Source organism: Clarias gariepinus, chromosome 17, assembly GCF_024256425.1.
Source record: "Clarias gariepinus isolate MV-2021 ecotype Netherlands chromosome 17, CGAR_prim_01v2, whole genome shotgun sequence".
Classification (NCBI taxonomy): Eukaryota; Metazoa; Chordata; class Actinopteri; order Siluriformes; family Clariidae; genus Clarias; species Clarias gariepinus.
In genome coordinates, this window is record NC_071116.1 from 3,702,146 (window position 1) to 3,715,394 (window position 13,249).

General features: G+C 38.1%; 2 protein-coding genes across 2 annotated transcripts; both read right to left on the reverse strand.

The window, feature by feature from the left end:
• Positions 1–277: 277 nt before the first annotated feature.
• dcps (decapping enzyme, scavenger) lies at positions 278–5,092 on the reverse strand. Its single transcript, XM_053475870.1, has 6 exons — positions 4,926–5,092; positions 3,677–3,827; positions 3,385–3,530; positions 3,030–3,143; positions 1,197–1,307; positions 278–1,114 (listed from the first exon to the last, which is right to left on the reverse strand). Exons 1-6 carry the CDS (start codon positions 5,088–5,090, stop codon positions 848–850), a joined length of 954 nt encoding a protein of 317 aa, XP_053331845.1. The 5' UTR covers positions 5,091–5,092; the 3' UTR covers positions 278–847.
• An 844-nt stretch (positions 5,093–5,936) lies between these two features.
• foxred1 (FAD-dependent oxidoreductase domain containing 1) lies at positions 5,937–12,730 on the reverse strand. Its single transcript, XM_053516488.1, has 11 exons — positions 12,502–12,730; positions 11,078–11,298; positions 10,823–10,933; positions 10,557–10,675; positions 9,707–9,801; positions 9,398–9,499; positions 9,204–9,280; positions 7,734–7,894; positions 7,498–7,627; positions 7,250–7,354; positions 5,937–6,600 (listed from the first exon to the last, which is right to left on the reverse strand). Exons 1-11 carry the CDS (start codon positions 12,674–12,676, stop codon positions 6,346–6,348), a joined length of 1,551 nt encoding a protein of 516 aa, XP_053372463.1. The 5' UTR covers positions 12,677–12,730; the 3' UTR covers positions 5,937–6,345.
• Between the last annotated feature and the right edge of the window lie 519 nt (positions 12,731–13,249).

The window sequence follows — 13,249 nt, forward strand, 5'->3', positions numbered from 1 at the left end:
GATCCTCTTTCTTTGGCAATGGACTTCACCTTGTATAAAATCTTTCTTATCCTAAGCGGACATTAAGTAACAGCACTGTTGAAGCGGATTAGAAGCAAATATTAGATAAAATGCTTTAAGGACAATGAGATTATTATAAGGAAAAACTAATCCCTGATAAATGACGTCCATTGTTGTTCACAAATACAAAATTCCATTAAACACTTGCCCTTTCAAACCAGAAAAAGGTCGCGATTAAACAAACTGATTGCTTCATGTAAAAGAGGAACTGTTAAAATGCAGCTGAACTTTTTTATTAACTGAACAGAAAAAAAAGCACAATGTATTTGCATTTATGTAAATAATGTTGCATACACACTTACAGAAACACAGATAGAGCTAAAACCCACACACAGTGATCTGATTACAGAAATCTAAAAATCGGTTCGTAAAAGTACGTGATAAGTTAGAACCAAATCTTTTTAAACCACTCCTTAACTTTGACAAAGGAACCATTTGACTCAGTAACAAAATGAAAGTTTACAGCAAGCTTACAGGGACACTGTGCTGAAAGATTGATAAACTATGAATCATCAACACTACAAAAGATCTTTTCTTTTTTTCTAGGATCTTGCTGAGTGATGTATTTTGGACAAAATACAGAGAAGAGAAAAAAAAAGAAACTATTGTTAACTGTACATTCTGTAAACTGTGCAGCAGAGTTCAAGTTTAAACACAAATTTAGTTAAAAAAATTGTTTTATTACATACAGTACATGTGAGAAAATACAAAATTGAGAAATCGCTTTAAAGAAGACGATGACTTTGTCAGGTTTATAGTAAGACACACACAATGTAAAAAAAGTCGTCTAGACCCTCCCTGCCTCCTGGAAGTGTTTCAGCAGTGCGTCATCGGCCCGTATGGGGAAGGTCAGTGTGTGTTTGCGGTAGTACTCGGGTTGGTCCTGCAAGTTCTGGATGACGTCACTGAGCAGGTGCGCTCTCTCGACGCCACACCCCGGGGCTTCGTATTCCAGCGAAATGAAGTGCACGTGGAGGTGGTAGTAGGATGGCTGGTAGTGCAGCATCACTCTCAGTTTAGATGCTGGGATGCCGTAGCGCTGCCGGATGATGTCCTATTAGGGAATGTGGGGGGTTGTGTTATGCTCTAACACTAACAGCAAAATCTGTTATCTTCATTATCTCTTTCAAACTTACCAGCCCTTTGTTTTGGATGTTTCTCAGCAAAGGAAGGTGATCAGCTGTGAGATCTCGCAAACTCTTTATGTCTCTTGGATGTACGATGGCAATCAGGTACAAGTTGTCGAGCTGAAATAGAGAAAACAAAGCTTTACAATTGAGTCTTTACATTTACATTCTACAGTGGAACCTCGGATTGCGAGTAACCCGTTTTGCGAGGTTCTGCAAGATGGGTAAAAATTTTTATGATAAGTTTTGCCCTGTTAAACAAGCGGGTCTTGATTTACTAGTACCGATTATCATTGAGTATCATGTAAGCATGCGCTTCTTGTTTTGATGCCGAGTTTGTTTTATTTTTACTTTACAGCAGTGATTCCGTTAATGTGCATGCACATTTGAATGTCATTAGAGATGTTTCTTGTTAAAGAAGTTTTTCAATTGAAAACGGTGTTTCCGTTGTGTGCGTATGTACAAGTGTGTGAAAGTCGTCCCACACAGGAGCCCTTTCTCCTCTCAAATCAGAGGGGAGGTAGGGCTACTGTGTAGGACAAGAGGAGGGAGGGCGGGAAAGGGTCATTCCTTCCCCTGTCTTACTCGAGCTTCACACACACACACACATACACACACACATACACACACACACACACATACACACACACACACACATACACACACACACACATGGAAACACTTCTCTGTTGTGATTCATTTTTTACTTTTTTTTAAGATAAAGTACAGGTTACAGGTTGTTTTATTTTAACGTAATATTTTGTATAAATTTTTTTTTTTTCGTGGAACGAATAATCTGGGTTTTCTTAATTTTTATGCAGGTAATTCACTTTGATTTACAACCACGCTTCCGGAACGAATTATGCTCGCACTCCATGGTTCTACTGTATTGCATTTCTTCTATTTCACCAAATAAACGTCTTTGTCTTTAATCTTTTAATCACTCTTCCTTGTCTCAGTAAAGCCATAATCCTCACCTTTACGCCAAAACTTAAAATTTCTCTGCCTGGCCAAAAAACACAAACAAAGTCAGCATTTCAAGAGTTTAACATTACTGACCTACATAAAGCAAAGATTAAAATTACAAGAACTGAGTTACGTTCTGGTCTGATGTGTTATTAATACCTGAAAGGAAAGTGCTAACCATCAAATTAACTGAAGAAGCCTCATGAATAAATATTTGATGAAGTTCCATCGTAAAAATAGTTGAGAGCTATATTTAACAGTAAAAGTAAGATCATTTCCATGCTCACGAGATTGGCAATAAGAAAATCAATTGTTAGTAAAACTAATCAAAACAATAAAACTTCAGTTTGCTGGGGAGCAGAATTTTTAACCTTTGGAGCAATAAAAATAGTGCATGTGGTCTTGAGTCCAGATTGACCCTACTCCAGACCGATGGGTGCATCAGGGGGCGTTGTTATGATCTGGGATTGCTTTAGTTGCTTAGGTCTAGACAATTTCATGTGGCAATAAAATGAAGTCAGATGACCTAAATGTACTGAATGACTGGAGTATCACATCTATGTTAGTTTGTCTTCCCAGATAAACGCATATTCCAGGACTTGGATTGTAAAGGAATGGTTCTTAGAGAACACTATTGCCACATTGTGCACCATAATTAAAGTGACAGACATTCAACCTAGATATTAGTGCAATTAGGGACTTTTTTTTTTTTTTAGATTGTTTAAGGTTTAGAGTTTATATCTGAAAAATCATGTTATTTGCCTATAAATAATAGTTATTAAAATGATAACTATTTTATTGTTATATAATCACAGTGTTGGCATTTAGCTAAATAATCTTTTCATTCACGTAATCTTCCTCCTGATGTTCACAAACCTGCTGTTGGTCCCATTTGAAATCTGGCAGCAGAATGAAACCGATTTGCGGGTCTGGATCTTCAAAAACGATCCGCTCTGCCTCAGCTTTCTTTTCCAAAATGTTGTAAACCCACTGCAGGAGAAATGCAACAATTTATTTAATGTTTTTAACATTATATTAAAAAAATAAAAAATAAAAAAATCATCTCCATGACTCTTAATAATATGACCTTAGAATAACTAACGCTACCTGTGAAAGTAGGAGGCTTCCCTAGGTGTGTGCCAATATAGTTTAATTAATTTTTCTACTAGAAACATTTACAGGTAATTCTTTCAAATCGAGCTTCACTTTACATGAGCAGAGCGAGATGTACCTGCACACTGAAGCTCTGGCTTTTTATGTAGGGAAGAGTGATGGACTGATAATCCTGCTCAGTCTCTTCAAGGAGGAATGTCTCTTGGCGCAGATACTTCAGCACGTGTTTCTCGGTGGCTGGGCAGATCAGAGTCGACTTAATTGCTGCAGTGACACAGAAAACAGTAAGCTAACAGTAAGATCTAGGTCATATCAGATGACATTACAAAAAAAATAATCCAATACAGAGCCAGAGGTTACCCACCGTCAGATGGGGATGTGTCCGTCTACTGGATGTCTGCATTTCTTACCGTTGAGGTCCGGTGGTGGTTCGAGCTGGTAGGTGCTGTAGATGTCGTTGCTCGCCTCCAGCTTCTGTGTGCTGTTCTTTAACATCCGTGTAAGGATATCTTGTGTGATCGGCGTTTTCTCCAGGATGATAACAGCGTCCTGGTCATCGAGCTAATAATAAGCAAAGGAGAAAAGTACAGAAAATATGGTGTAAAAAAGCAAAATACAACACAAAGCTGTAGAAATAATGTAATAGCCTGTTAGAATGTGTCCTACACAGAGTATATTTGTGCACAAAAGAGTGTTTAGTTGGTAATGTTTTTACTTCGTCTTACTCTTCACATATGGGTAGATGGACAGGAGGGTTTGCACAATGAAGCAAAATATCGTGTTAATATTCATATGCACACTATATTTCTTTTGCAGGTTTGGCCGAACTTGCAAAATAAATTATTTCCAAATACTTCACTATGGAGTTGGTCCCCCTTTTGCAGCTATAACAGCTTCCACTCTTCTTGGAGGGCTGTCCTAAAGATTTTAGAGTGTTTCCGTGGACATTCGTGCCCGTTTATTTTGTAAAGCATTTATAGAGGTCAGGCACCTGATGTGGGATGGGAAGGCCTGGCTCAGAATCTCCGTTCCAGTTCATTCCAAAGGTGCCTTGCCTTTGTGCATGTTGGAATGAAAAAAGGGCTTTCCACAAACTGTTACCACAAAATTATTTATATTTTGTGTTTGTATATTATATTATATACATATATATGTATATAATATAATATGTATATTATATTATATTATATTATATTATATTATATTATATTATATTATATTATATTATATTATAGATATGTTTTGTTTTGTATGTAGTTGAACAATTTTGTGCTGGAAGGTAACACCGACTCATTCTGCAGGTATATTTCACACCTCAGTGAGAAACACTGATATAACTTTTTAATTCTACACTTTGCCCCACAGGTTCTATGCACTTTAACTGTAAACCTTGCTGTATCCTAAACACCTCTTTATCAGAAACATAGGGCACTACAAAGAGTGTAGAACACATGACAACACACCAAGTAGTGCACTAATGAAGGAGAGGAAACGCAGTTTGAGGCATAACCCAACTTTAGCTAGCTAGCTGGATAGACCGATAGACAGACAGATAGATGGCTTATTGATCCTGAAGTAAATTCCAGAACGTTCCATTAACGTTAGCTAACATGCTAACTGGGTGCTCGTTCTCACACGAAGTTTTTATTTTATTTGTACCTTTCCTTGTACGAAAATGTTTTTCTCCCGGGCAGATTCCCGGAGGATCCGTATAACTTCAAATCCTGACACGGATCTCTCCGCTGCGGATTCTTCTTCATCGGATCTGGGCCGCTTTTGTGCTCCGTGGGGGCTGCAACTACCACCTTTTGGAGACGCCGCCATTTTGGTCACGTGACTGAATGAGCCAATGACGTTGCGCTTATCAATATAGGTAAAGAAGTAAAAAAACAAAAAAGGAAGGGGGGCAAATATAAATGCTAATTTCATTGGTCAACACAAAAATATAATATTTATTCACATTGTTTGCAGCAACAGTTTAATTTTTTTCAATTTAGTTTGAAGGCTATTTTACCATTCGTCCTGTGATTCAAAAGTGTCAAAAGTGACTTTGTCGCCGTCTTGTGGTTAACATTGGTACGGCATTTTTGTTATTACACAATTGATTCCAAGTGAATTTAATATTAAATAACAATAATTAATATTCTAATATCTCTAGGAATATCTTCACAAACCAATGAAAATATAAATGTTAACTTTTTTTGGTAAAAAAAACAATCTTCAGCATTGTAGATATGTGTCTTGTGCTAATTTTTACCATTCAGCCTGTGATTCCTGTCAAACTTACTTTATCGCCATCTTGTGGAAAACATTGGCATGGCATGATAGTATTTTCTTAAATTGATTACAAACATACACGGTTTAATGACAACAAATAATTTTACTTCACACACTTTGCAGTTGAATCTCCAGATTTCTCTTTCTCACACACCCACACACAGTTTGGCCATATTAGATCAGGTAATGAAATCGTATGACATGGTTGCAATCTTAATCTCGTTCTATCTAAGGGAGTACAAACTTTTGCACTCCACTCATAAATGAGGCACAAACATTTTCTTGCAGAGGTTTTCCTCTTGGATTTTATTACGATGCTAAAACACATCCAAGATAGATTTTCCAGCACGCGAACTGGACATTAGATCACTTAGTCAATTTCAAAATTAGAGAGCAGGCAAATTACAGGTATAAAACAAACACTACACACAGTGATCCCACAACTTCGCCTAAAACTTGAAAGAGTTTACGTTACTCTTTAAATCATGATCAAAATGCTGTATAAAATGCTGCATAATTACTTGTTTTGACAGGCAAGTCAGTTTTCATAAAACTCATTCACACACAAAACCACAAGAGTCCATGATCACGAGACAGAATAAAATATTGAGAAGGAAATGAGAATTAACCTCCCGTGAGTAAGTAATTTCTCTCTGTGCATGGCTACTGATGCACAGGGTTATGGGGAATGCAGGACAGTGAAGAGTACATGATCTTTGGTACAAAATGTCTTGATTTTCCCCAGATCTCATAACATCACTTGTTCCACACATCCTGCTTTAGGATCTCTCCTCCTCCGTGCTCACACGATGTTCCTTTCCAGCATGGGCTCCTGGCACAGGATGCGTTTGAAGTCGAAGGCGCTCAGGTCGATGGTCTTAAACCCTCCGTCCAGGATGAGCTCGGACACGGCGCGGCCCACGGCGGGAGAATGTTGCAGCCCGTGCCCGCTGAAACCCGTTGCAAAGTACATGTTGTTGACCAGCGGGTGCAGACCCACAATGCAGTTCTGGTCGAAAGTGTTGTAGTCGTAAAACCCCGCCCATGCTCCTGACACCTGATCAAAAAAAAAAAAGTAATCACAGGACATGTCTTGTCATCAGTTGGACAAATGCTAAGCCCTGGGTATTTCACTGGATTACCCATAATGCACCCAGTGTCAAAGCAACTACAAAACGGACGTTTTGTGACTACTAAAGACAACTGGTACTCGTTAGTGTAATATTTATTAGAGTTCTATTTATTTCCTCCGGTGTAATAAATATTAGAGATGGAGAAAATTTATTCTGTGATTTATCGTGATTATATCGCCACACTGCCTCCAAAATTAATTTCTTGTTCTATTTTATTCTTTTTTTATTTATATACCATTTAGGGTGGTAAAAGTTTGGTGTAGTTCCTCTATGATCCTACAGGGGTCACTGTTAACTGTTTACACAACAACAGGCAGCACAGCATCATGTCTGGCCGAAGTGAATAATTTCCAAAGGTTTTTTTATTTTATTTCCAATGCTTTTGAAAACATTTCTGCATAAAAGAAACTTCTATAAAGAGCAATAAAGAGTAATAAAATAAAGTGAATATGTGGAGTGAAAAAGTCAGGAGTTTTAGACACAGATTTGTGCAGTTTTATAAGAAATCGGCTGTTAGGTACTGCCGGCACGTGTCTGTACCACATGAGTTTTAAGAAGTTTAGAAACACTCACCTTTAGTTTCTCAAAAGAAGGAATTCTGTGGGCCAGAAGTGGCCAGACTTTCTCCTGAAAAAACTCATGGTCCACATCTAAATGACCGCAGTCTGGTTCCTCGCTCTGTAGCAGCAAAACAAACAAAACCACAGGAACTTTACTAAATTTTCTTGATAAAACCATTCTAATAACTAATGACACACAAGTATAACTCATGAACAGAGACTCATCAGAGCTCTAAACAGATCCTCAGAGCTGTGCCTCACCTCCTCCGGTGACTTCCCCGTGATGTAATTTCCCCCAAGGCCTTCTCGCCGCAGATAGACTCCCGAGTAGTCGATCAGAAACGGACACTCCAGACCCGGCCCATCAGGACAATGCACGACGTAAATGTACCTGCAGTTTATTGTATTGTACGTCATGCTGTTATAGACAACTAAACTGATCAATCAGAATCTTTATGATTATTATTATTACCTAAATAGGTAATACCTAATATTACCTCTTTCTAGGTTCCACTGGAACCGGAATGGACGCCATGCTGGTTTTTGGGCCGTGTCCGATCCCGAGCATGTGGGCGATTTTCCCTGAACTGGCACCGGCCGCGTTCACAACGACAGCGCACTCTACAGGCTGATACTCTAGACTGTTTGGCATCTTCACCTGTGACAGGGAAAACTCACACCTTACACTAGATAACTGTGACATTATGATTTAATTACATGATGGTACATAACGATTTATTTACATTTCTGTGAGGCGTCCCTGCTTTTATATTTGGCTCTCACTCACTGATTGGACGATCAATTAGAACACCACACAGGACTAAACACTGATCAGCTACCATACTACTTATACACCACTCTGCACATTATGTACATTAATACACATTTACACATGGTTTACATTTTGCACACCTGGAACATAGTATTGCTTAGGACTGGACATTGTTTTTCTATTTTTAATTTCATTCCAGTTCTATTTTATTACTTGTACATAGTGTAAATTTTACACCTAAAAGTTTTGAGTATTTGTATTATTTTATTATTATATTCTCATTTCATGTTGTATATTCTTTATTTGAATGTTTTTTATACTCTATTATTCTTTTTTTTCTCTATTCTTATTTTATATGTTTCATTATATGTTTCATTATATGTTTCATTTGAATACTCAGGTCATGGGCAGTTTGAACAAGCACTTTACTTCTACTGAGTGTTTGCAGTCGTGCTCGGTCAGAGATGGGAACCGCACTTTCTTTCTTTTTTCCAGCTTCTACGGCCATAATCATAGAGAGAGTCAGTTTTTTTAAATTCTATATTAAAGTAGATAAGATTGTATAAGAAGTAGATAAGATAAGTAGATGTAGATAATCTTAATGTTTAAGTTTTTATTTTTCTAAGAAATTTAAAACCCAAGTTGGATTTCTTTGTTTTAAAACTTTCAAATGTTTTATCAGAATAAAACAAGTTCCTGACAGAAGTAAAAGTTTGACAGTCAAATTATGTATGTATAAGTATGTTTGGATGGACAGAATTGTTTTGCATGATGATGATGATAATGATTTTCTCTTGATAGCAGAGAAAGTGTGTATGTAGCTTTTGAGTATGCTATTCTGCATCTTTTATAAACGGCTTTATCCCAACGATTATTAAAAGGAAATGCATGTATTGTTCCAAAATCGGGATTTATCTCATGTAGTTTGTTATTTAGACATCGGTCCTATTCTGACTGACCATTTACTTTTTATTTAAACATTTAAAATTCATTTAAAATCTGTGAAAGGTATAGAGCATTTGATTTTTTTTTTCTTTGTCAGTTTTGTTTGCTTGCTCGTTACCAGGGATTCCAGGTATGTTAAAACTATGTTAAAACTATTGGAGAGTCTAATTATAATAACGGGACTAACTGTTGTGCACCAATAGAGAAAGACATACATTTTTTTGGTTCTTAGTTTAAGAATCAAACTAACGTTAACGTATTTGATCCTCTTTATGTTCAGGATATCTCCGGCCATGGTTTCTGCCTTTTGTGACCAGCAATTAAATCCTGAAAAGAAAATACAAAAGAAAGCGTTAACCGCTTCAGCCATCACACGAGCACCAAGACTGATGTCACAATGTTTAATATGTTATAAATAAAGGATTTTTTGAAAAAAAGCTAAACCTGTGACTTCTCCGAAACACTGATACACTCCCATAGACATGGCTTTGCGTCTGAAGGCGTTTAGGAGGATCCAAGGGTCAAACCAGCCTTCGTTCTCGAGTCCTGGTGAACATAAGACGTTTAATTTAATGAGTGATTTAAAATGTTCCAGACCCAGGTCATCTGATCTGAAGGAAACATAAGGGGCTTTGAAAATAAAACAGCTAAAATGTGATTAAAAATAGCAAGGATGCATGAAGCAATACTGTGTAGCTTAAAAGTCAAGTCAGTTTGTCATTCACTACATGTCGCAATCAGGAAAAGACTAACCGAGCGAGGCGAGCGCGACGCCGTCTGTGTTCAGGCAGGGAAACCTCTCCTTCAGCTGTGTGGGCGAAAGCAGGGTGACTTCAGCCCCGAATTCTCTAGTAAGGAAAAGAAAAACAAATAACGCAAAACAGTCAGAATACAATACAGGTTAAACTAACACTAAGCTTTATTAGATTTATTACTCTATTGTTATACAGTATGTCATCATTTTAATACACAGTTATACATTACATTTATTTATACTGTTAGACAGCGCTGTTGTTAGTGATTATAATGGATTATTTAAAAATTGAGAGTGAGAATTTTGTTAATTTATTCACTATTTATTATTGTGCTGCATTTAAAAATACCATCAAATTGAATTAAAAAGCATTTTATCTTCTTTATGACTCTAAAATTGGGTGAGGACTCGATACATGAAACATGATTTGCCTCAGAGTGAAACTTGATTCCAATCAGAACAGACTCGATTTGTTAGGGCTTGACTCAGAAGACGTCACTCCTCGATCCCTCTGGGACGCGGTTCAGTGGGACGCAAGTAGTTTTGACTTGCCTTATTAGCTTAAAATCAACTTAGGTTGAAGGGAATTTGACTTGGCAAGACTCGCGGGGGATCACATCGGGGTCACCAGAAATCCACTAGTTTAATATTAAACTGATGCTAGTTTATATTTATTAAAAATATATTCAATTGATACGGACATATGTAAAACCATATGGAAAAACGAGTGTGAGAAACACAATGAGACCCTTAGATAAGCGATATCGTTAATCTCGTGTTTGACCGTCACAATCACACCTGAACTTACAGTACACCCTTTAAGACCTTTAATCTGTAAATGATGCTCACTTCTGAATCGCGTAGTTCTCCTCCATAATGTGCGCCGAGGCTTCACTGGCCAGGAAAAGGTAACCCGAGTGATTAAACTGCAGGTCAACGGGATCCTCGCTCACCATGCCGAGATGTTCCTGCACAGAGGGAAGATCTAATCACTGAAAGACTTTCACACTCATCACTCTTAACGATTAACGCCATCAGTACTGTGGTGTGTTTAACGTGAGCATTACTTCTTGTGTATTCCTAATAAACTAATAAGTCGAACAATTAAGAATTACATTGATGTTCTTTATGAAGTAAGCGGAGGCAAGAGAGAGCTGGATGTTTTCCTTCAGTGAGAACTGCTGCCGAATGCCTCCTGCAGAGAGCACTGTCGAGGCCTGGCTGTACTGAGGACACACAAAATAACAAGAGCAAACTATAAGAAAACTAGGCAAAGAGAGAAACTATTGTACATGTGGCCTGGGTAAGCGTGTGTGTGTGTGTGTGTGTGTGTGTGTGTGTGTGTGTGTGTGTGTGTGTGAGTGACTCACGGTGGGATCTTTCTCCACCACCAGCACTCTCAGCGCGTCCCGGGACATCAGTTTCCTCTTCAGCCAGTAAGCGATGGACCAGCCGATCACGCCTCCTCCGACAATCACGACATCCGCGCGCTCAGGAGGAAGGTCGCGGTTCACCTCGATCGGGCTCCAGTCACTGCCAGGCATCGCCGCGGTCAGTTTATCCCGAATCGCTTTAAACTGGTTCTCTAGATCTACATTTAAATAAGATGAGAGGAAAAAAAATTATAGTACCATCCGAATCCATCAAACCAACACTCATCAGTGGCAATTAGGTGAATAAAGAAGTTATATTATATATATATAGTTATATATTAGAAAATATTTAATTATATAAATAAATTGCTAAAATTTAATTAAACAAACAACCATAAAAATATTATAATAATTCCTTCTCTAGAGAAACTTCATTAATCTTTAACCTTTTACACAAGCTGGAAAGACACTGATATAAAATAAAGTCTCCCCTCATTCAGGAGGACAAAGTAAAGCACAGAATAAAGGATGTTTGAAAAAAGAAATGAAATGTGTTTAGTAGAAATAAAGAGAGAAAGTAAAGACGTTCAGAATGAAGTAAACCTGGAAGAAAGGAATTTCATTCGGAGGGAAAACGACATAAGGGAAAACATTTGCGTGGATGGAAGTTTAGATTGTGAAATAGAGGAGTAAAAGACTGAAGGAGATATGCATGTGAGGAAGAAAAGAAACTCAGTCATTGGGTTCAGAATTAAAAATAATAATAAAACAGAGTGTGGAAATGTTGCAGAAGTACGGAAAAGGAGAAAGAACTCAGGAGAAGGATCGGAAGGAAGGGAAAAGGCTGAGAGAGCAAGAAAGAGGAGGTCTAGAAAAAAAATGGATGGATGTTACGAACAAAAAAAAATGCTAAATAAAATTAAGAAGGAACTTTAAGGGACGTCTGAAAGGAAGGAAGGAATGTAATTTTGAAAAAAGCAGAGGACGGAAGAATGAAGCAGGTAGGAAAGAAGTTCCAAAGTAATAAGGAATAAATCAAGGATGGAAAGAATAGAGGAATAAATGAATGAATAAATGATGGATGGACCAGAGGAAGAAAGGACAGAAGTTAAGTAAAATAACTGAAAGAAAAGGAGGGAAACAAATGAATGAAGAGGGAAGAAATAAAGGAAGAACAAAAGTTCCTTAAAGAAGAACTCAGTTTTATTACATAATAAAGTCGGTTTAACGCACAGAACAGAGGGACAGAGACATTCGGGACAGAGACAGACACCGGGTGAGCTCTGTATTATAATAGAGGTTAATAATAAAGGAGACAGGAGGGTCGGAGTGCTGGTGTTAATAGAGACACAGAGAGATGAGACAGAGACACTTTAACTGTCCCTCTGACGGATCAGTCACACACCGATGCTCGAACTCACCCTGTATGAAGTCTTTCCGCACATGTCTGCCCGCACTGAAGCTCCGGCCGCCTCCTCCCGCGAGCCTGCAGCGGGTGGACTTTAATAACCCGAGCGCTCTGTACCTCAGGCTCGGGTTAAACACCAGTCTGTACCCGCTGCACATCGCTGACCCGAGCGGACTCGCGCCTGCCATGATCTTCACCTGATTCTTACACTCTGAGCCTTCACACGACCGTGCACACGTAGCTCCACCCCTTCGTGCCTACGTAACACCACACTCACTCCCGGAAGTGAATTTATTTCCGTCGACATTGATTTTATTTCAGTCGTGCTTATATTTATATTTTTACAACATATTAAAAGAAAAAATATATATAAATATATATATAGTAATTACACATGAAAAAATTGCGTTTGGATTTCGTGTTACGATTTTCGCGTAATGGCTATATTTCGCTGAGGCTAATAGATCACTAAAAACTACATTTCCCATGAGCGCTGGCTTCCACACTAGCCACCGTGGCGTGTAGCAAATCTTTGTTAGCTTGCAAGTCAATACGCCATGACATACGACTCTAAAACTATTATCTTACAAAAATATTTCCTAAACAATGTCTAAAAAATATATAAATATATATATCATAAATATATATATATAAACTCGTCGTTTACTTGTATTAGCTAGCTATACGGCGTACAGGCAAAGAGCCCGGATGAGACGGCGAGCTCTGATTGGTTCAGACGACCCCTCCTCCTCCGGCTCTTA